The sequence below is a fragment of the Stegastes partitus genome, unplaced genomic scaffold, assembly GCF_000690725.1.
Source record: "Stegastes partitus isolate 25-593 unplaced genomic scaffold, Stegastes_partitus-1.0.2 Scaffold452, whole genome shotgun sequence".
NCBI classification, from domain to species: Eukaryota; Metazoa; Chordata; class Actinopteri; family Pomacentridae; genus Stegastes; species Stegastes partitus.
In genome coordinates, this window is record NW_007578183.1 from 277,653 (window position 1) to 301,459 (window position 23,807).

Below are 23,807 nucleotides of genomic sequence, written 5' to 3' on the forward strand. Positions count from 1 at the left end.
AAGAGTAAAAATGCCAACCACGTTTTGTTTTGTCTGACAAAAACATGAAAATATTTAATTCACAATCATATGAAACAGAGAAAAATCTTCACATGTTAGAAGCTGGAACCAGCAATGTGCTTTATTTTCCTGGATAAATGACACCTCTCTAATTATTAACCAGTTGTTTCTGAACAGTTTGAGATGTTGTTGCTTTGAACATACTCTAGCCGCATTCTGTATAGGTGCTTCAAAGTATTCAGTTGCATTTGAAACTATTTCTTCTCAATTCTATTAAAAGGTACCCAGTACCTTTACCAATATGAAGGTATTGTTGACATGCACCATGCAGAACAGATTCTGATGTGGTGGAGTAGAATAGAGCTTTTATGTGTTTTTAATGATAGAAGTCAAAAAAATAAGTCACAAAAAGTAGCATCATGGCTAAAACTAAACTATTCAAATTAAAAAGGCAGTTAGTTCTGGTCACACCATATGATTTAGCTGCAAAGAAAAGATAGAGAAGATGATTTTTTGTTCGCACATTTTCAAACAGAAACGTTTTAAACATAACATCTGTTTTTATAAATATAGAAATGCATTCAACAAGTTTGCTACACCTCCAGTTTTCTTATTTAAACAGAAACCCTAACTGTAAATGCAACTATTGCATTTAACACATTCATTTTCCCAAAATTCAAACATTTGGCATTTCAAAATCATTATTCCTGCAAGCATTATTCCAGTAGGAACAGCAGATTTCCTTCTCTCATAAATAAAAGTGAGCAGGTTCCTGTGCTGTCAGCAAAATTTCCACTTTGTGTTCATTTGACACTGCCACCCATGGCGACATTGCCTCCGTCTATGGCTCAGCGTGGTGATCAAAAGAGCAGAGCCTTGGCATTAAAAAGGGATTCTGCTGTAATCCAGTCAATGATTGGATACTGGCAGACATTCTGCTCTATCCTTCCCAATAGATTGTGGGATGCCAAATGTTCCAGGTGACAGCTGTGGGGGCCAGCCACAGCTATCCATCCTCCTCTAAATGACCTTATGAGGCTTGGAAAGATAAAGTCTGAAGTGTGCATTAACATCTCAGTTGTATATTTTCTTTTAAGAGATGAGGGATTTATTTGTGTCATGATCTCTGAGCTTGACAGATGACAGCTGGGTTTGGCGTTTGCATGGGTTTGTACAGCCGAAGCTTATAGAGATGGTGACGTAGGATCACAAGTCAGGGCCTGCATGTATGAAATATCTCTGCTGCGGGTGCCAAATTAGTTTAGGAAATTCATGTGGCAGCATTTACAATGATCCAGTTTAAAGCAAGTCTTTTGCTGCTTGACCACGTGAACTTTATCAGGTTAATTGTTCTAAAAACAAACTTGAATTTGAATTCAGCCCCTGGTGGCAGGGCTGTGATTCTGCCTTCCTGGCTCCTTGAAGGAATAGTATTTTTCCAGCTAGAGGGGAAAGAAAACCACGAGTTGAGTCATGTGCTCTGAAGTGAAAAGTTGTTTACTTGTTTAAGCTTACTTTCAACCACTCCGTCCTCTTTTTATTTGCAGTTATCCTGTTCAATAAACCTGTAGGCAAGCCATCAGTTGTGAATTTGTTCTCAATATCCTGGTGTTATTAAGTCAAACAAATTCCGTCATCTTCTTTTCTTAACCTCCACGCCCCCTCCCTCCTTCTGCAGAGGGAGTTACAGGCCTGAAGGAGCTGGCCTTCCTGAGGGACCTTGCGGAGCAGAACTCAGTGAAGTACGGCGTCGACCGAATGTCCGACCGAGACCGATCGTCAGCGGCGTCCTCATCTGGATCAGCAGGAGTTTCCATGATGCCGGTGGTGAAGGGCAGCATGATGGTGCTGAACCAGCTGAGCAACCTGGAGACGACAGTGGGACGCTTTTACATCAACCTGCCCAATCGAATGATCGACCTGGCACGCTTCAGCCTGCCCTACTCTGACCCCATGGGAGACGGTGAGTGTTGTGGACCGACAACAAGCTCCAGTCCGAACTGATGTCAAATCAGCAACACTTTTATCAATTCAGAGCAACTTCAAATGATTATTTATTTATCATTTATAATTCATCATGAATTCAGTTACGTAGTAATAAATACAAAGTAAGTTATAATCGTAAAGCTTTCAGTAATAGTTGTCATAAATTGACAACATATGTAGTTATTAGTTGTACCAGTAAATGCTGTAATTGTGATTTCATGATGAGATTTAGGGCTTTTTTTCCCCCCACGGCTGATACCAATAACAACTATTAGTAATCAAGAAGACAAATTTAAATGTGCAAGAAGAAATTAAATCTTGGTGACAAAATTTAGAATAACACAAACTCCAACACAAAAGTGTGTTGAAGTGCGTTTGATTATTGATACTCTACACATCTTTAACCCTTGTATAACCCCTGATAACGTGTTTTAATGCTGCACACGTTTTTCCATCAACTACAGCAGCATGTAAAGCTGGTTACCTTGTTCAAAAGAACTGCAGCCTGTTGCTTGAAACATTCAACAAGTCACTGTGGCAATCCTTAAAACCGATGTGACGTCAAAAAGTGCAAAAAACGACTTATTGTGATGTGATAAGGACACGTTTTTGATTATTGTGGTCAGCGCTGACAGCTGTCTGATTCAAGTGAAGTCATTGATGATACTCTGTGTGTCAAACTAAGCTGACGTGTTGCAAGAACCTTACTTAGATGCTTGTTTGTCCTTCTCCAGGGTTCATTATGACCGTGAGCCGGCCGTGTTACTTTGGTAACCTTCTCCTGGGCGTGGTCGGCGTGGATGTGAACTTGGCCTACATCTTGGAGGACGTCACCTACTACCAAGACTCTCTGGCTTCCTACACCTTCCTCATCGACAACAAAGGTCAGTCACACACACGGGTAGTAGTCAACTCTGCAGACGTCTTCGTTTTGCACCCGACTCCTCTGCTTGAATCCATAAGAAGCAGGATTATCTGGCGCTACGGTTTCTATAAGTTTGTGGCCAGCAGTATTAGCAGTGTTGTTTGGAGATGTATTTTGCAAATGAGGCTTTAAATCTGTCTTCATGCACAGTTTTAACGGTTCAGCCAGGTTATGCAAAACACAGAGGAGCAAATCAAAGCCACACTTTGCCCGTGGCTTAGATTTCTAGCCTTGTAACCCCAGCGAGCATCAATCAGGAAGGCTCCTGCAACGTCTGAGGCTCCGGCGGTCGACAAAACATTTCTGTGCCTATTCAGGGTATCAATCTTTATTAGTTACAGCCTTTGAGAAGCACATTTTGGTGTTCTTGTTTCACATACAAATAGAATTACACTTTATTTTGTCTGTTTCAACTTCCTCCACAGCCATTATCCCTTATTAGACTTAATTGACGTCTTGTAGGTAGCAGTGGCATTTCTTTGGCATTTCAGCCTCTGCTGAGCCATGCCTCAGCACGTTGCCTCAGTGCAGGGCAGTTAGTGCTTGTGTCCGGTCTTGGTTTGTCTTGGCCTCAGCTGAGGGGGTCTTGACTCAACTGCTGGAGCTGCACAACAGGTAGGTTGTGCTCTGTGGGCCTGGAGGGAAGAGACGTTTAATGGTCAGGATTCTGCTAGATGGCATTGCAGCTACAGATTGGTAGAAACACACAGTGAAATTTGACTTCACAAATGGAAGGAGAAGATGAAAGGAGAGGCAACTTTAGACTTTGTTGTTCAGCTCTTGATCCAGCATTCAGTTGCAGTTCTTGCTCCGTTTTCAGAAAGTGCACTGCATGCAGATTACTGCCAACGCTGAGGTGAAAATGAGCAATGCCAGGAGTAGGAATGGCAAGAATGTGAGGAAATTAAAGAGTTTTTAGTGTCCTGGAGGTCTTCAAGTTTACACACAATTTTAAAAGCACAACCTTTTCCAAGTACAGTAAGCCTAACATGTGATTTTTTACAAAGCACAAAGGTAAATTTACTTATAACGTTATAGTAGACAACACAAGGGCAGGTTTATCTCTCTGTGTTGACGGGTAACAGCAGCCACAATAAACTCACAGAATTTGTGTTTGTTTTTTTGGACCTCGAAGACAGTGTTATGTTAATCAGGAGTGAAATTGGGGGGATTAAAAAAAAAAAAAGCTGAAGGACAGGTGGGAGACTTTAAGCGTTGACAGTAAGAATTAGAGATGGTGGGAGGGAGGAGAGAGGTGAAGCAGACTGAGGGAAAGTCATACAACGTGCCGAGTAAATGACATTTACACAGCTCACCTGGAAGGTTGAATTAATGCAGAATTTTTCACTATTAAAGCTAATTATAGCGAGTTAATTTATTCAGCTGTATGAGTTTTGCTCCTTTGCTGTGCCTTTCGGTGACTTTTTTTTTCTCCTCTATAGTGTTTGTTATTGTAATAAATATGCCGCCAAATTATGGCTTATTACTGCGCCATGCTTATTAGTGCTGCAACTCCATAAACATTGACAAATGACTCCCATTAAAGTTATTAGCAGGCATTCAAATCGTCTGTTGCCAATTAGAGTTTAAGGTAAATATAATTAACTAAGTATGCAGCTGACAAAAGGCTTCCGGACTGAAGAGTCAGAAATAGATGACTGTATTTGTAATATTTACATTTAGTGTATCTTAACTTTTTTTAAGTTACATGTGTTGATCAGAATGAAGCAAACCTGCTCCAGAGCTGGATTATATACAGATGAATATATGATGTGCACCGTAACGAACTGTTAACAGGATAAGAAAAAGCTGGCAGCAGATGGAGTCTCCTTAAAAAGTCTGAAACACCACACGTTGTTTTGTGTGGCTACTTTTCTGCAGCGATTGTGCACTTTTACTTTTGTTAGTTTTTCTTTTAGTAAATATACACTGTATATTAGAACTTTTTATAAAAACACACAGTTTTGTTTGTTTACTCCCTTTAAAACAGATGGGCTTTTAGACCAGTATCTTGGGAGCTTTTTGGCGCTTCCAAAACTGATTACGGCAGCTGTTAAGAGTGGTGTTTATCACAGCACTACACTTCTTAACACTACCAGAGAGAACTGTTTGCCACTGAGCTCCTTTAGAACATTTTAAAGGCTAGAAGCTCAGCAGTTGGATCTTTTGGATGGAGACCAGCATTAAAATGAGAATTCTTCATTTTGGTGCAAAAGTAACGATGACACAGGGAGCTGTGCAGTGCGACTGCACTTTGATAGCACCTTGTTGACAGTAGCCACCAAATAGCCCGCTGTTGCTCTTTTGATCATGCATACAGATGCTGTTTTTCTTAATAGGTTTGTGTCTGTTGTTTTTACTGTTGCACAAAATATGTATGATGCTGCAACCACTTGCTTGATTTCTTAGGTTACACCCTGATGCACCCGTCCCTAACGCGGCCCTACCTCATGACAGAGCCTCCCCTGCACACAGATATCATCCACTATGAGAATATCCCAGGATTCCCTGCTGTCCGACAGAACATCCTCAGGTAAGAAAAAGATTAATAGCAGTTACGTCAAATCTAAAATCCATTTTGAAGTTTAGAGTTGGCTTGAAAAACCATTAAAAAATTGAATTCTTGCAGCTATGGACACAGATTTTGTGTATTTTTTTGACTTATGGTGTATTTCTTTTTTGCAGCCTCCCTTTAGGAAGTCAGGTCATCGCTGTGCCAGTTAACTCCTCTCTGTCCTGGCACACCAACCGGCTCAGGGACAACAGCAAAGATGCATACAATGTCAGCTATGCCTGGAAACTGGTAGGTGTCCCTATAGACTTTCATACACTTGAATGCTATTTAGAAGTCCTTCTATAGTACACACAGCATCTTTCATTTATTGTCTGCATAATTCTGATGTTTACTAAAAAGGAAAAAAAAAACGATGCAAATACAGAGTCAAACAAATGATGCAACAGAATTCAATAATTTGTTGCCAGAGAATACTTCATTTTCATTTCAATGCCAGCGGGCCTGAGTAAGTATAAGCAAAAGGATCGTACTTCTGAGGCAACACAAGTGCTTGCAGTCAGTCGTTGGCTCTGGTCCATGGAGCCATTATGGTGGTGGAACAAAAACGATTTCATTTACTTTTCTTTCCGTCTCTTCGCTCTCTGTTTAAAGCTCTTTATCATTACTGTACTGGTGTCTAAAAGCAGTTCAGAGATTCATGCTTCCTCTATGTCTTTACATCCCTACCAAACCCCGACCGCCTTAAATGAGTCGACGTAATAAAAACCAAGCGCTCCCACACCCAGAATCTGTCTATCCCTCCGATCTGCTTTTCCTCTCAGACCCAGAAGTGTCATGTTTTAGGAACAAATGGCAACAGCACAGCAATAACATCACGAGTCTTTTTTGCTTTCTGACATTTAGAATTTTTGGCAGGAGCTGAAATATCACACTTAATTTAGGCATTTCATTTTGGCCTTTTTTTAAAACGCTTTTGACATTTAGTTTTTTTTTCGCACAGGCGCGAGAGTTCAAACACGTCACCTTTGCCATGAGTTTGGCAGCTGTATGTTTTTTAAAATGAGCTTTACAGAGCCAGAAAAGGGGTAAATGACCTAGAAAGCAACAATGAAGTTTCCACATCATTCTGTACTTTGCTGGACAAGTAATGTCCAGGGGACCCCTTTAAAAGTATATCTGTTGTTAGTATTTGTGCTTATAAACAGACTTAAAACATAAATGTGTCTTCAAAATGTGATGCTAAGGTTCTTCCGAATTACCAGAACATTGTAAATCTTTCTGAAAGCTATTTGTCACATATTTTGCAGTTTGCATGATTTATCAACTAAGTCAACTAACTACTGGCCCTGCAGGGTTCATTTAGAACCGGTGTGGTGAAAGCAGTTGTTAAACCGGGCACATTTATCTTCGCCTGAGGCCCATAAAACACAGGCTGTGATGGCTGACAGTAAACACTGAAACAGGGCGCTATTAGAGATGGGTGGTGCCACATTCTCAGACTCTCATCGCTATTAATTTGAATGCTGTTCGAGTGGAGTCTATAAACTCTGTCAACACTGTGTTTTGTTGACAAAAGGTATCAGACCAAAGAGATCACCTGCCAGAAAAATGTGCCGAAGGTAACCCCTACTTACCCGCTTTGCATTCTGTAGCATTGTCATGTAGATGTTGGATAATAAAGCAGCTCATATTCTACATGTTTTTCAGTCAGCTAATCCTATAGAAAGACTAAAACCAACAATGAATTGATCCCTCTACGTATTAGCAGGCGAATCCCAGTATAGGTTTTTCCTGTGTGTTGCACTGCTCTATTGATGACCAAAGACAACAGTGAGCACACGTTGCAAATTGCAGCACTGGGTGACCTATATCTCTATTTCAATAACAGTGTAGTTTATTTCAAATCAATCCCGCTAGCACCGCAGCTAAAAATATTGCCCGACAAATGCACTCTTCGCCGCTGTTTGAACAGCAGCTTTCCAAAAAGCACAGCGCTCAGCAGTTTAAGGAAATTCTTCTTTTAGAACAAAACTATGCATTTGGGAGCCGAAACCATTTAAATCATCAGAAGGATGAAGAAGCTGATGACTGGCAGCCTCAGATGAGTTTGAGAAGTTGTAAAGTATCAAGGCACACACTAACGTATTGGTCTTTTATTCAGATTTATTGAGAATAGGACAAATACTGAATATCATCAGGCGGATCCTTCAGTATGAAATATGAATTAATCTCCATTCTCTCCTTTTGTTGTCCTCCAGGTTCAAGACACGTCTTTCATCCTGTGCATCGTTTACGTGCAGCCAGAGATTCCAGTGAAGCAGCTGAAGAACCTGAACACGGCTCCCAGCTCCAAGCTGCTGTACCATCGTCTAGACCTGCTGGGTCAGCCCAGCTCCTGCCTGCACTTCAAACAGCTCGCCACCGTCGGTAGGAGAAGTGCCAGAATCTACAGACATCGACAAACATATGATAACATGAATAAATAACTGTATTTTTTTTTACCCATATTCAGCTCTAAAACATTGATTAGCAACTCTTGACTGTGCCTCTTTCCATTTTCTGTCTCTTTCCCAGAGTCCCCCACTGTGATGTTGGCAGCTGGTAGTTTCTCTTCTCCCTATGAGCACCTCAGTCAGCCAGAAACAAAGCGTATGGTGGAACACTACACTGCCTACCTGAGTGATAACACCAGGCTCATAGCCAACCCAGGCCTCAAGGTACACAAGCACAAAAGCCTGGGAACACGCATGCAACTCACAGCAAAGATTAGCCTGAATCTTGTTTACATGACAGAAAGGATTCAAACTGTTAGCAAATATTGTCGCTTAAATACATCGTACAAACACCATCAATGTGTCTCTGTACGATACCCTTGGTGCTTTACTGGATTTTTTTAACTCATGAGTTCTTGGAAGTCTTTTTTTTGACATTTCTTCCAACATCTGGCACACATGTCAAGCTTTTCAGGCTCCTTACATTACATGTGAAATTCAACAAAATTCAAATGATGTTCTGCATCTTTAAGAAGGGGACAAACCCCCACATGGGTTTTGGCATTCTGTGTGCATTCCTGTCCTGGGGGGAGTTAGAGTTTGAACTCCAAACCCCAGTCTCAGCGCCGATTCCCAGGCTAGTCTTAAAGACCCCCTCCAGTGACCTCATCACCCCTTTCAAACTTAGATGCTTGTCTGAAAATGGTTCTGGGATGTGATTTCTGCAGAGCTTTGGGGCTAATCAAGTCGCATTAATCTCTAAATGTGGGGTTTCTGATTTCTTGATCACACTTCATGCTCTCTTTAGCAGGGATAGAATTTAATAATTTCCATTTAAGATGCAGCGTAGACACGTACTGTTGTGCCTGTTTCATTTAACGGGATTTAAGTTTTTCTGTTTTGTTTGTGGGTTGGCTGCAAGCAAAAAGTTTCATCCAACTTACTTTAAAGCCAACTCCAGATTAAACTTTTTTTCCTCTTCTCTTTGCCTACTTCTATCACTGTGTCTTTCCACCCTCTCTGTCTACCTCCCTCTCTCTTTCTCTCTCTCCATCCTCTCCCCTCTGCAGTCCTCTGTCAGGAACGAGGTTATGGCAACCAGTCATGTCACGGATGAGTGGATGACACTAATGGAAATGAGTAGCCTCAACTGCTACATTGTGCGCCGTTACATAGCAACGCCCAGTGGGGTGCTCCGGATTTACCCAGGATCACTGATGGACAAAGCCTTCGACCCGACCCGCAGACAATGGTGAGGCTTACTCTGGAGGGTGTGAAGAGGGGAGGAGGGGGGGAGGAGGAGAAAGGAGCGAAGGCGTGTGTGTACATGTGTGTTTTGGGGGAGAAAAAGGAAGTCTGAGATAGTTTTGGGTAAGTAGGAGTTAAAGAGAAAATGTGTGTGTCTGAAAGATGGTCTTGAGCGTTTATTGAGTGGAATCCAGGTAGGACTCTCTCAGAGTGTTGAATAGTAATGAGCTGGCTACGGAAGCTTCTTAAAGTAAGATTTATGGTAGAACTTTGCAGAAAACACATCCGCATTAGGCTTGTGAGCACATTTTAGAATAAAAAGACATTTTTCTCCCCCCAACGCTGAGTTTCTGTGTAAATCTTATAACACTGGAAAAGATCTTGTGTTGAAGTAAGATATAGTGTTTCCCTCTAGTAAGAGCAGTGTTTCCTGGTTTAGTTAAGAGGAAGCATATTGACTGGGAAACACGACAGCGGCTCAGGGAATGAAGGTTAAGTGGAAGTTTTAAATGCTAACATAGAAAAGAGGTGGAATCAGTAGATTTTATCTGTTTTCATTTAGTTTTGTTGGTCAAGTGTTTCACTGTAGACAAAGATCTCTGCTGAAACCATGAATCTCTAATGGGGAGACAAATCATTTTCACATGAGAAAACAGTGTTTCCAAATGTAGACAACTTAATGTAGATGTAGTTTAAGATGGTTCCAGTTTTATCTAATAGCTTTCTTGACTGTCATGTGTCGTCTAGGTACCAGCATGCTGTGGCTAACCCGGGCCTCATCACCTTCACGGGTCCATACCTGGATGTGGGCGGGGCGGGCTACGTTGTCACCATCAGCCACACCATCCATGCCTCCAGGTAAGAGTTCTGGGTGTACTCATCCAACAGTGAATTGGATAATATTTTACTGCACCCGAGGCAGAGTCTGCTTCCTCATCTATCTGTTTCATAGAAATACTCACTTGCATTTAATGATTGACAAATTTCTGTGAATCTTTACACCTTGGCAATAAAATTATCAGCTTTTCTTATTAGATACTGCTCAACAGATTCACAGTTGTTACGAGCCAAGACATCATTGCGGGCAGCCAGGCTCTCAGCCCAGAAGTCATTTCAGCCAGACTGCACCATCTCTGAAGACAGGAAATAATTTGAGGGAAACTAAAGGAGGCCATTGACCATTTTTGCTTCAGGGCTGTTTAGTCAGTGACATGATATCCTTCAACCAAATGGTCTGGGTTCAGTCACAATTATCTTCAAGTATCTGCTCTTCCAAAGTGCCCTCGAGCAAGTCAGTGTCCGCTACCAACTCCTGGTTGTGCGGAGGAGGAAAAGCCAAATTACAAATGTCAGTGTTGGACTCTGTCCTTTGGCTCAGTTACCACAGATGTGATTGCAAAATGCTTGATGGCTGTGAGAAGGCTGCAAGCATTTGTTTCTAGTTCAGTGACATTAAAGTACGACTCACCACGATGGCCGTTACGCTGCTCTCAGCGTTACAATAACAACTGTTTACCACGGCCCATGCAAGAGTTCAGTATGTACACAAACACTCAGTATCAGTGTGTGTGATAAGTCTGGATTACGATGCTGTTGTACACTAGCTCAGTGAGCGTAACATACAGTCTGTAGTAAACACAGATTTCAAGAGAACCTGCAGATGCTTGTGCGTGAAGCATTTTCTGTGTAATTTGCATTTTTTTTTATCCCCAAACATTTAGGTTTTTCCATAAAGGTCTGTAGAAAAGTAGTCAGCATACACCTTACTACACAATCAGGAAAGTTTGGCTCAAAAGTTTCTCAGATTTATGATCCCTTTGATGCATTTTCCTGTGCATCTTGTGCTCCGTCTGCAGCTCTCAGATGGCCCCTGGATATGCTGTTGCAGTGATGGGTATCGACTTCACGCTTCGCTACTTCTATAAGGTCCTATTGGACCTGCTGCCCATCTGCAACCAGGACAAAGGCAACAAGATCAGGTAGGAAGAAGGCTGTCAGCTCTTTTTCACTTTCTTTCTTCCATTTCCCCTTGAATTTCATCAATACATTTCTGTTTTACTGAGCAAGAATTAAACTTGCTTATAGACTGAGAACGGGGGCAAAAAAAAGAGGAAGACATAAGCTGATTATCACGACATTCCTGCTGGAGATGTGGCGTTGCTGTTGCCTCAATCCTACACATTTTCTCCAGCTTTTATGTCTCCCCTTTTGTTTTCTTCATCCTTTTTCTTCCACCCTCTTCTCCAAAAAAAATCTCCACTTCTTCCCTTGTCTGTCTAGCCTTTCTCTCTCTTCACTTCCTTCATGCTCTCTCCGTTGGTGTCCAGAGGCCTTGTAAAACAGGATTAGCCCAAAAGGCCTATAGGACAGTGAGAAGCAGTATTTGGCAAAATAGTTAAGCAGTGGTGGGAAGTAGAATGGAGCTGTATTATGCAGAGAGATGATGCTGAGCATGAAACTAGGGAGAAAGAGGGATCTGACAAATGGTTTGTGATAGTGCTGATATGACTACAAAAATGTATGTTCTAAATTGATTGCCATATTTATTTGTTTACATTGTAGGTGCTTCATAATGGAGGACAGAGGCTACCTGGTCGCTCACCCGACTCTGATTGACCCCAAAGGTCATGCCCCTGCAGAGCAGCAGCACATCACACACAAGGTAAAAGACCCAAGGCTAATAAACGATGTACAAGTCACAGCCACATATACAGACAACAGTGAATATAAATCAAGCTGTCTGTTTTACAAATACAAACAACACAACTGGAAAAGCTCACAGTAAACATGTCTTTTACCAGCACACATGTTCAGTACTTTCTAATAAATTACTCACAAATGATTTTTCATTACTTTCTATAACAAACTAGAAAAAACATTTACCCACGAAAACAGGCTCATTCTTATCCCTAAACAAACGACTGTAAATGTACACTTCAAGAGCTTTCAGGAGCAATGTGTTGTGTAGAACTGTATTGAAATCTGTCCTCCTCTTTCTATATCTGTATTTCTAATCATCTGCTTTGTCATCCTGGCTTTTTGTTGGCAGGAGCCACTCGTGGCCAATGACATCCTGAACCACCCCAACTTTGTGAAGAAAAACCTTTGCAACAGCTTCAGTGACCGCACGGTGCAGCGCTTCTACAAGTTCAACACCAGCATAGTGGTACGTCAGGAAAAACATAAGATGTCTGAATGGTTTCGAAGGAGACAGATTCAGGCTGTCGTACTCTGCAGCAAGCCGACACTTTTCAAGACGTCTAAGCAGCGTGAGATTATCTAATAGTGTAACACTGCTATCTAGTGGTGATACTCAGTGTTGCAACCTTCAGTTTCCCTTTTATTGTGATAATGTTGAAACTGTAGTGGATAGTTCGTCTTTGTTTCATGCCCATGCTTAGATTATAAAGATGCGGTTAAGATTACTATCACAAACCTGGTCTAAGTTTCTCTATGAAGCTCATTTAATTTTATACGAAGATGTCTAGTCAGATTGAACATTTAATACACATGCAACATATATATACGCAATTATAAAGTACTGATACAATGATGCACTTCTCACTCTGACCTCTCCTAACTTTATTCCTTCAGGGCGATCTCACCAACCTGGTCCATGGCAGCCACTGTTCCAAATACCGCCTGACCAGAATCCCTGGCACCAACGCCTTTGCCGGTATCGTCAATGAGACGTGTGATTCTCTGGCGTTCTGCGCCTGCAGCACGGTGGACCGGCTCTGCCTCAACTGCCACAGGTCTTTACTAAAACAGAACGCTACTGAGAGATAGTGTTTAGCTTTGCAGATGTAAGACGAGACCCCTGTTAAAAATGATTTTGAAGTCAACCAATTAAAGAATAGTTAAGGTTCAGAACTTGATAAGTGTGACGCAGCAGCAGCAGAGAACTGTGTTTAAAATGTACAGTCTGATGAGTAACAACAAGTTAACTGTATGTTTCTAGAAGTTTAGAGGCCACACAGTGGGTTTTAAATAGGCAGAGAAGTTACTTTGATTAGAAATATAACAGAATAATTGTTATCTGCTATAATCTATACCGTGACAACGATGTGTCGCGCTGACATGCACTGTAACTGTTTGTGTTGTTCAGAATGGAGCAGAATGAGTGCGAGTGTCCATGTGAGTGCCCTCTGGAGGTCAATGAGTGCACAGGAAACCTCACCAATGCTGAGAACAGGTCGGTACTATGTCTAAAGCACAAACAATACTGGAGCGCCACAACACTGTGTCCTTAAATGTTCTGGAAAGGGATATTAGACACAAACACAAATTACAGCAGAGAGAGATTACAACAGATAATGAGGCTTTTTTTTTTTAAATGCCATATTAACATAGAACATTGCACAAGATGAGTTTGCACAATATCTGACATCTATCAGCTTGGATACATGACAGGGATCAGGGAGCACCCAGTTAATGCAGAGCAGTGAGATACCCAGAAAAGAGCACATTTAGCCCCTGAGGCGCTACAGTGTTGAGGAAGTAGTTGGTAAAAAGCCTTCTTGCCACTGACCTCAGGGTTGAGCTTAATCGCTTCTTGGGCGAAACTTTTTAATGGCTCGGATTGTTTTTGGATGGCGGTTACTTTTTAGATCATGCTTGATTTTTTATTTTTTTTCTTAGCTTATTTAAAAGGCCAGAGGAAAGTCATGACTCGCACTCTTTGGATCTGAAAATCAATGCAAAGGAGCAAATGGCTTCTACTGTCTGCAAATATCTGAAAATTAAAGATTTTTGTAGCCTAGCTGCTTTTTCTGAATATTTTTGTGCAGAGTTTTCAGTCACACCCCAGGCAGAGACGGCGTCTACATAATAAATTACATGAACTCTGAGGAAAAACTAGAAAAGATGTGATCAGGAGTTCTTAACCGTTATTCAGGCGAACGCTACTGTCAGTTAATCTTTTTATTTAACTGTGTTCAATTCTGCACTGAGGGTGTTTCTTATGAATGCTAAGAGGAGGCATGCGAAGCGTGAACATCGCAGCATTTTTATTCATAGTCACATTTTGCCGTAAACGACTAATGATTAATTATAATACCAGTGTAAATATTCAAATTTTGAGTAATGTGCAAGATCTTTGACATAAAATTAACATTTTGTTCTTTGCTGTCAGCACTATCGAGCACTGAGCGAGTTTCAGATGAAGTGTTTGTAAAAGTAATTTCTTGATCGTGGTGTCTTAAAATGCACCTACATGCTGTATTTTCAAGCTGGCAGGTCTCTTTCATACTCCTGTCATGATGATGTGGGCATGTGTTTGTCCTTCCCAACATTTTGTTAGCTTGTTTGCTGCTGCTTCTTCCTGTGTCAGCGTTTGTGGGTGTTTCCTCACTTTTATTTCTCTCCCACTATCCTACTACCTTGCTCCGTCTGTCCCACTCGTTTCCTTTAGTGTTTAAGCCACTCTGCATCTGTCCATCATCCGCTGTGTTTCTCACATCTCGCTCTTGTTTCACCCACCTCCTTTCATCAGCCATCAAGCAGCCTTTGACAGCATGTCAATGTTCCGAATGCCAATTCTTCCTTTATTTCAGGAAAGACATGCAATTACCATTTTTCCCTGTCAGTTTTCTCTCTGTGTTCCGTGTCAGGCAGCATCGATGTTTGTCTCTTCAGAGCTGCTTTGCATGCATCGACATGCTACTTTGTGTGCTCAGCTTTTGATTTTTTTCTTTTCTTTATTTTTATGTCGGTTTTACTGTATATGCTTTTGTTGAACGTAATCATATTTCACGCTAGGATTTGGATGGATGTTGCCTGTCGTTTGTATTTTGACCCCGCAAAATGTATCTCGCACCCGTCTATAGTTCCACCTTGTGTGTGTGTTGTACAGGAACCCCAGCTGTGAGGTGCATCAAGAGCCAGTCAGCCTGAATGTGATTGATCCCAGTTTGCACGACACCCTGCCCCAGTGTATCAACACCCGCTGCAGCCAGAGATACACCAGCAGGTACGCACGCTCAGCTGTGCATGTTTAGTGCATATCAACAAGCACAATGAACAAAGCAGCACATGTGTTAAACGTATGTCAACACAGTCTTATCGAGGCGTTTACCAGCAGACGCATACATTTACCATGAGGATGCATTTACAGTCAAGCTATAGGTCAGACCATGACACTGGTATGGATTCACATTGAGAGCACACTGCCACCCAGTGGTAGTATTAGGAAGTGTAAGTAGAGGGCTCAAATCTTTAATTACAGAATAGATTAAATCTCAAAGCATTTTATTATTTTACGTCAAGTTTATCCTGGCAACCTGATGCTGTGTGTTGCAATACAAATTACACTGTAATGTACTGTTAGAGAAATACAAGTGTTTAAAATGTTTTATCCATGTACAATAACGATACAGTTCCCAGTTTCAGATTTCAGTAAAATGAACTTATCAGATTCAGAGAGATGGACTTTCTTTTCTGAGCAGTATTCAGAAATTTGACTGGAACCTTTTGTCACTGCCCCGTCCCTAAATAGAACTCTAAACTAAAAATCTGCTCAGTAAGAATCTCATTTTGACGCCTGTATTCTGCACCATGTTTCAGCGACTGTTTCGGCGTGCTGGACTGCGAGTGGTGCATGGTGGACAGCGATGGTAAGACTCACCTCGACAAGCCGTACTGCGCCCTGCAGAAGGAGTGTTTTGGGGGCATCGTGGGTGCCAAGAGTCCCTACGCCGATGGCCTGGGACTTCTAGGTAAGACGCTGACCCCAGAGAAATGGATCAGATTGATCCTTTCCTTTGTAAATATTTAGATTTTTTTAAATATCTTTAACACATTAACTATATTTTAGTGCTTTAGAAATGTTGAATTTCATTAGTATTCAATGTTTCTCTTAGATGCACTGCAGTGTTTCTTGTCAGGCAGGAGAGTAAAGAAAAACGAGCAACAACAAAAGAAGTGAATTTCTGCATCCGTGGGACAGTACAAGTGTTACCTCGTCATATTTCTGAAACTTTTTTTTTTCTAAAACTTTCCTGTTGCTAGGTGATTTTTCTCTCTGTTATCAGCTTTTAAAAAAAAAGTATAATGGGCCCTCTGCCTGAAGCTGAATAATTTTTTGGTTGCATTTCACACTGATGAGAGAATAGAAGCAGAAAATGTACCAGCGTCGCAGCAGGAGTCGGGATCTGAGCCCGAGCTGTTTGATACTGGCTCGTTGTATTGTCTCTTCTTGAGCCATCTGAAATCCTTTAAACAACCTTCTGCCTCTCCTTTTTTTTTATCTACTTTCTTCCTCTTGCTTTCTTCTGCAGATGAGGAGGTGGCGTCTTTGAACATGATCAAGAGCGCCCCTGTGGGTCCGGTTGCTGGGGGCATTATGGGATGCATCATGGTGCTGGTCCTGGCTGTCTATGCATACAGACATCAGATCCACAGGCGCTCACACCAGCACATGTCACCGCTGGCTGCACAGGGTAGGACTGATGAATGCGAGGGATTTAAATGTTTATTTTACAAACACAAACCCTTATTGGAGCTGTGGTGAAACTTACAGTAGACTGTAATTGAAGAAAAAATGTAATTAAAGCACATTAGTTACTCCGCACAGTTTCTTTTGCAGTACATTCTTCCTGCCATCTGTATGCCTCTGGTTGGTCTGTATTGTATCACCATGTGCTGCCTTTTTTATAAAAGCCACAGAAAGAGACAAAGTCTTAAAGCACTGTGATTAACAAGCGCTGTGGCAAGTGCGTTTGGAGCTAAACAGCTGACATTAGCATCAACACAGCATCAGCTGCTGCAGCATGATTTGTGTAATTACTCAGCCATATTGACGAAAACATCAAACAAGATTACAACCTCATTAAAACTGTTCATTCCAAGACACTTTTAGTCTGACGGTTTGGTAAACAACTTAAAATAGATGGTGGACAGTGTGGCTGCATTGTCACAAGGTATCAGATTGAGCGATTGGCTCATAAAGTTGCAATACTCAGATTTGTGTGATTGCAAAAGTATTCAAAGTTAAAACTACATTAAACTGTCTGCAGAATCTGAGCCCCGTTTACAGAGCTAAACGTTTCCTCAGGTTACCTTTCACACAGATATCCACTGCTCTTGTTTTTGGTTTTGTTCACATAAGCTCTTCAAATATTATTCCTGCTTGTTGTGTTTGCAATCCTTCACATAGCATAACAGCATCATCCGTCTCATTTTGGCATTATTCTTAATCTTCCTCCCTTCCTCTTTGCCTCCGTGACGCTCCAGAAATGTCAGTGAGAATGTCCAACCTTGATAACGAAAGAGACGAGAGGGATGAAGACAGCCATGAAGACAGAGGAATCAGTAAGTGTTGTCTGTTAGCTCATTGATCTAAGTTTCCTCCGCAGCAAGCTGCAACACATTTAGGAAGTGTGAAGTTAGCATTTGACAGCAGCCGATTGCTGCACAGATGCAGAGTGTCGTTGCCGACCTTTGTGCTCTCTTTGCTTCCAGTCAGTAACACCAGATTCATAGCGGCGGTGATCGAGAGACACACTCACACTCCTGAGCGGAGACGGAGGTACTGGGGTCGATCTGGGACGGAGAGTGACCACGGTAAGACATCAGAGAATCACAAGAACGTATGATGATGCGTTACATTCACAGTGTCGTGTTTGAAAATACATCACTGCTGCTGCTCAAGTAACGCTGCGTCCAAACAAAGCTGACGATCCCGTTTCTCACAAATCGCGACATGCGTGTCAGGAGGTTGAAAGTTTCCGGTCCAGCTCCGTCACCGCGGTGGTCGAGGACATTCAGTGGGTGTTCTGTAAGAAGTACTAATGACAAATCGAGATATTTGTCTTCATTCCACGTTAGTCTTGCCAACAAATAGTTTAGTCTAAAAATAATGCGGTTTGTGAAAAAATGACTAATTTATTTGTCACAAAACTGGCGCACCCTGCACATCTTAGAATACTAGTAAGTGTTAACCGCATGATTCAGGCTGAAATGTAGCCTCCAGCAGAGACGTCAGAGGCACCGGGATAACTGCAAAATTGGAATAAGAGTATTAACACAACCATATAGATCCATCACCACCTCTACACACAAAAATAGCTCCAAAATAAACTCCTGGATTAAGAGTGGGGCTCTCCTTTGTCTGTACCGCTCAAGAAGAGAAGGGCAGGTTGTCTGCGTTATTATCAAGTACAGGGTGGGGAGCTCACAGATTCTGGGGGATCTTTGACTGGAGCCACTGGTCCTTTGTGTTTAAAGGAGGCAGTTAAGGCTTAGGGATATAATCAGGAAGCTTTCTGAACATGGCTGTCTGGGAGGAGACCCCTGGGGTAGAGCCAGAGAATGCTGAAGGGATTACATATCCCACTTGGCTTGGAAACACCTCAGGACTCTCTGGGAAGAGTTGAAAGATGTCGGATAAAGAATGTCTGTGTTACGTGTCTGACACACCGTGACCCAGTGTAAGAGTTTTATGAGTTTATATTCAGCAAAATCTGGATCTTTTGAAACCCTTTAGTGCTAAATAGAACATAAATCCGTAACAAGATTAGTATTAGCAGCATTGTCAGCAGTCATATTTAGGGTTTATGTATCATATTTTAAGATGAATCTGTCCTTTTTTTGAATGCTACAGCTCAGATCTACAGTTCGCTCTGTGTTCTTTGGCAGCGGTTCAGCTGTTCCCGGCTTGTTCTTTTTCATTATATCACAGCTCTGCACCTTGTTTTCTCTCCTCTCAAGCTCTGGAAGAAGAGTTGCTCATGTTCACTGTTAAACATTTGTAGAACTTGCGAGTCTGACACTCGATGTGGATGGACAGTTTCACCCACGTGGGCTCTTACCACCTACATATGGCATCACTCCACTTCCTGGCAATGAGTATCTCTTTTACTTGTTGCATAACTGATTATGAGAACAACGACGAACATGAAGAGAGGAGAGTGGGCTTAAAATGAAACAAAGCAGCAGCAGCTTGTCAACTGACATACAGTATGGAAGGAGAAACAGAGAAAATGAGTTTTATTAGGAAGATGAGTTCTTCAGGGATTCTAGAGTTTTCCGTCCTCCGTACAGTTGAATGTGTTTTACAGTACCGATTAACTCAGGATAACCCCTAAATATAAAAGAAACTGCTTTCACGCAGCTGGTTTTTGAAGCAAAATTTAAGGAATATCAAACATGTTCATTTATTCAGGACATCTGAATTCAGAGAGAACATAACAGCGATTCAGAGGGACCTCTAATACGTCATTCTAGATAAATAGAAAAGGAAATGTTGCACAACTGGGGATGGGAGTTCGCAAAAAAGAAAAAATGGAGGACAAGTGGGGAGGTGGAGAGATGCAAACATGACGAAAGAAGGGAAATAAGTGAAATGCAAGGGCAAGAGGACAGGGACAGAGAGGAAGAGGAGTTTGCAATAATGGAAAGAGGGGGTGTTAGTCCGGCAGGGATTAAAACAAATTCATTACTAAGTTGATGCTTCAAAGTTGCTGCTCCTCTCCGCTCGGTCAAAGGTGCCCTCCTACCACTGTTCACTTACTCATATCGCTGAAGGGTATGATAAAACACACACACACACACACAGGCTACATGCAGATCACCGAAAAACATCAGAGCATTAAGTCTATTAAGTGAGTGACGCACACAGACTGTGAGTTGTTCGGCGGCGCTGGTTTGAGCTGCATTAGCTTCCAGGCAAGAGCTAGAACCACCCATTTAATAATGAATACTGCATACAGACATATAATCTCCTCCTTTAATCCACATACCCTACTATTTTAGAGATTGTATATATACATGAAAAGCACTACATACAGTATAATTAATATCTTGAGAGTGGAGACAGGTGTTATTATATTTGAATGGTATTTTGTGCAAAAGACTTCAAGAATCACTGTGTAAGGGTTTCTCTTGGAAACCAGCTGGAAGATGTTGGCCTGTGAGCAACGTTAAACTCCAAATTATAAAAAAAAAAAATCAAAGGAGGATTGGTATTGAATAGATTTGTGTATATGTTTTCCGGATTTCTATATTTTATTAAATATACTAAAGATATTTACATTGTAAAAATACACTTCAGTAAAAGCCAAGAGTTAGAGGAGAAGCTTATACTCCTGTTTCTACACTGAATGTACCTGTACAGCTAGCAGCCTGTTAGCTTAGCTTAGTTAATCACTATGCTTCAACAAGAAATACAGTAGTATTGCACACAATCTCCATAAAAACATCCAAATTTACATTATTTTCCTTAGATTTATGTGTATATCAATAAAACAAGGTACATTGTGTTCGTTAATAGGATTTTATTTTAACATTTTTTAACAGTTGCGTGCTAACGCTTTTCCCCCGTGTCCACTCTTCACACAAAGCTAAGCTAATTAGCAGCTTGCAGTAGCTTAACTCACTTGTGAACACACAAATGGACAGCTTCGCCACCATGGACGCGTAATTGTTGCTATTATGCTACTTTTTTAGCCTGCAGGCGTCCACTTGGAGGAATCGGCAACATTTCTATGCAGTAGGTCATACCACCATATTCTGCGTATGTGCACTAATTGCTCTTGTAGCACCATCCATAGAAAGCATACCAGTGGGCTCATGCTACTTTGCTGGTCTGCTGGAATTAAATTGCAGGACTTTATTCCATACTTGCGCAGTAGGTTGTATCTGTGCTTACACACTACGAGGATGCACACTGCACCCCTACAGCCAAAATTGTGGTCTGTATGCGTAAGTCCATGGAATCTTAAGTACTAACGGATGCAAAAAGTATAGCATTGCCTTGTAATACTTTCTAGTCCGCTTGGAGCCCCACATGCGCAGACTAAAATTCTGGGCTGGATGCAGAGGGGTCTATGTACACTTGGATCGATGAGGAATTAAATTTCTCGCAGATCCTTACAGAAGCAGAAAGTAAAAAGGCTAAGTCATGGTTCTGCTTGACCAATGTGGACTTTGAAACCGGACACTCATGCGACTCTACTCATACTACCATAGGGACACATCAGTCTGAGACTTTTTACATACAGCAGCTACTCACAGATTAGGCTGTATCGCTGTGCCAGTGATTATTCCTGAGGTATGTCGAGCACAGAGAGCGGATATAACACACGATATCTGAAGAATTTAGAACTTCCGACACCATAGATGGAAAGCATGTAGATATAAATCAGAACCCCTCCCAAGGTGGGCTGCTTCATTCACAACTCTTTTAATGATGAATTATAAAGATGTGGATGAAAGATAAATCATGTGCAGTCAGCGAACTTGCCGTGTTGACAGGTCTCACATGGTCACAAATATTGAGCTGCCTTCAGACGTCCACAGAGGGGTCGGCGTGTAATTGGACAAACCGTACGCCATGTTTACCCTTGGTGACACTTGCAGATGAACATGATTTGGCCTTAACACGGCCCCAGAAATAAAACAGGCATCAATCTACTGGTCTAACTCTCAACATGAAGGCGAATAAGCACACTTTTGTTCCACTATTTCTTTCGATACAGACAGCCTAGTCACGATGTCATTCAGTATTTCAGAGACACAACTGCTTTGCCAGGATTTGTTTTAAGGATTTAGACGCGTCTTGTTTCAAGCTGTTTAAAGACATTTCAAAAGTCAAAATAAGACATTTGAAGTCTGTTTCCAAGATGCAATAACATGGTAGCTTTCCCCGTCTCTCCTCATCTCTTGGCATTAAGGAGGATTTGATTTCGTCACTTGGTGCAGCTTGAAAATTGTCAACAGGACACACTTAGCAGTAGATTTACCTGAAACTCCGGCTCTTGCTTTGGGGAAAACAGGGATAAACTGTGCAGAACTTGGCACCTTCCATGTCAGGAACTTCTTTGATGTCTCCATCCCTTCATTTGGTTTAATCCCTCTCTTCCTCTCCCCTGTGCTCGGTCTTCCTCCCCCCATCGCTGTCTCCGTTGCTCTAGTCCCTCTGCTCTTTCTTCTGTCTCTCATTTTCTTTGTCTGCTCGCTGTCGTTTGGTATCAAAGCCCAGCTAATCTTTGGAGGATCAGGGAAGGAAATGTGCGAGGAAACTTCCCTCCAGTGAGGGATTTTAGGACACCTCAGTGAGGCGTTCATGACTTTGCCTTATAGGACATGATACATGATGGAAAGTACATCTGCTCAATGACTGTACTTCATTCCACTTTTAAGATGCTTCGACTTTGCTTGATTATTTCCATTTGAATTATTCTTCCATTTCATCACATTTCAGAAGGAAGCATTCCACTTTTTCGTCTACCTCATTTACTTGACAGCTTTGGATGCTTTTAAGATGATGATTTTACACATTGGTGCAGTTTAAACAAATGATTTCCAACCTTTTTGGTTTCTGTCGTCTTACTAAACGCAGCGTGTAGTCGGGGTCACATTTCAGGTGTCAGTGAGGTGTTAACAGCTCCACCAAATGCTGATTTTCCCTCTAGAAGTCCCACATGGTTTAATTTCAGCAAATGTTCAAACGATCCAATATCACACCAAAAATCAAAGGTTAGAGGAAAAAGTCCAAAAACTGAAGACTGATTTTTGTATCTGAGCTTTGTTTTTTTTCATCTTCTCTCTCGTATTAATCATATGATGAGCCCTCAGATTGCTTTGAAACCTGCAGCAGCTACAACAGTAACGTCCTGCTGACACACTGATACTTCACTATTACTAATCTAATCATTTCATATATAATAATATATCAATCAGAGGCACTGAGCCAATACTTTCACTTCAATACTTTAACCACATTTTCCTGCACAATGCTTTTACCCAGGCAGGATTTTTACTTTTTAATAATGGAATATTTTTACATTGCTGTATTGGTACTTCTGAGGGTCTGAATATTTCTTCCATCACCCCCTCACAGTGGGACAGACAGTACATTACGCTTCATAATGGAACGATATATCACAGGACATACAGTACTAACCATGACAGGAAGAATAAAAGCTAATGAATAATTGCTGTTAGCTCTTTTCTCAGTCGGTCTGTCTCCCATTTCTGTCCAGACTGCTCTATCTCAGCAGCTACACACATGAAATCATGTACATTCCCTCTTACATGGCTCAGCAGCTGTTGCGTGGGTCGCCATTAAATTGTCATGAAGTCGGTGATCCACTTACTTTACATACATTTGGTGATCTGGTTACTTTACATCCTCATTTAAATACTTCACCTCACCCTGTACTGCACCATGTGTTCAGTGCTGCCATGCAAACACGCGAAACTAAGATGAACGCAGTAAACAAAACATGCTGCTTAGCAACATCACATTAACATTCATCTCAAAGCTCGACCGTGTCCAACCATCTAGCGTTACTAGCTGCCTGCATGGCTGTAGACTGTCAGGACTCTGTGAATACTTTGGCTCTGGCCTGGAGTTGTTACTAAACAGGGTTTCTGCAGGTAGAACATGAACCGTCACAGCCAAATCAGATATGTTCACATGCTGGTTCATCGACCAGTTAAACGTCGAACAGTTTGTAGGACGGGAAATGTTGTCGGGAGGATAAATTTAACACGGGGGCCACACCGACCTGCTGCCTTCAGCCTGCATGCCACAGATGCACACACGTGCTCTCGAATCACTTGGTTCACGGTCTGTGGAGGTTTAATGTTTCATCATCCAAAATGACAGCGATTTTTTTCTATAAATATAATCATCGAC

The 23,807-nt window shown here is 41.6% G+C and overlaps 1 protein-coding gene across 1 annotated transcript in view; it reads left to right on the top strand.

The window, feature by feature from the left end:
• Positions 1–23,807, top strand: part of cachd1 (cache domain containing 1) — a 105,761-nt gene that overhangs the window by 76,383 nt on the left and 5,571 nt on the right. Inside the window, exons 9-26 of the mRNA XM_008286360.1 lie at positions 1,679–1,963; positions 2,721–2,870; positions 5,321–5,444; positions 5,597–5,714; positions 7,685–7,853; positions 8,001–8,143; positions 8,989–9,170; positions 9,914–10,024; positions 11,023–11,145; positions 11,729–11,828; positions 12,216–12,332; positions 12,761–12,921; positions 13,275–13,361; positions 15,021–15,137; positions 15,731–15,882; positions 16,444–16,605; positions 17,399–17,476; positions 17,627–17,728. Of these exons, the coding sequence (XP_008284582.1) occupies positions 1,679–1,963; positions 2,721–2,870; positions 5,321–5,444; positions 5,597–5,714; positions 7,685–7,853; positions 8,001–8,143; positions 8,989–9,170; positions 9,914–10,024; positions 11,023–11,145; positions 11,729–11,828; positions 12,216–12,332; positions 12,761–12,921; positions 13,275–13,361; positions 15,021–15,137; positions 15,731–15,882; positions 16,444–16,605; positions 17,399–17,476; positions 17,627–17,728 (2,481 nt within the window). The remainder of the gene's footprint in view (positions 1–1,678; positions 1,964–2,720; positions 2,871–5,320; positions 5,445–5,596; positions 5,715–7,684; positions 7,854–8,000; positions 8,144–8,988; positions 9,171–9,913; positions 10,025–11,022; positions 11,146–11,728; positions 11,829–12,215; positions 12,333–12,760; positions 12,922–13,274; positions 13,362–15,020; positions 15,138–15,730; positions 15,883–16,443; positions 16,606–17,398; positions 17,477–17,626; positions 17,729–23,807) is intronic.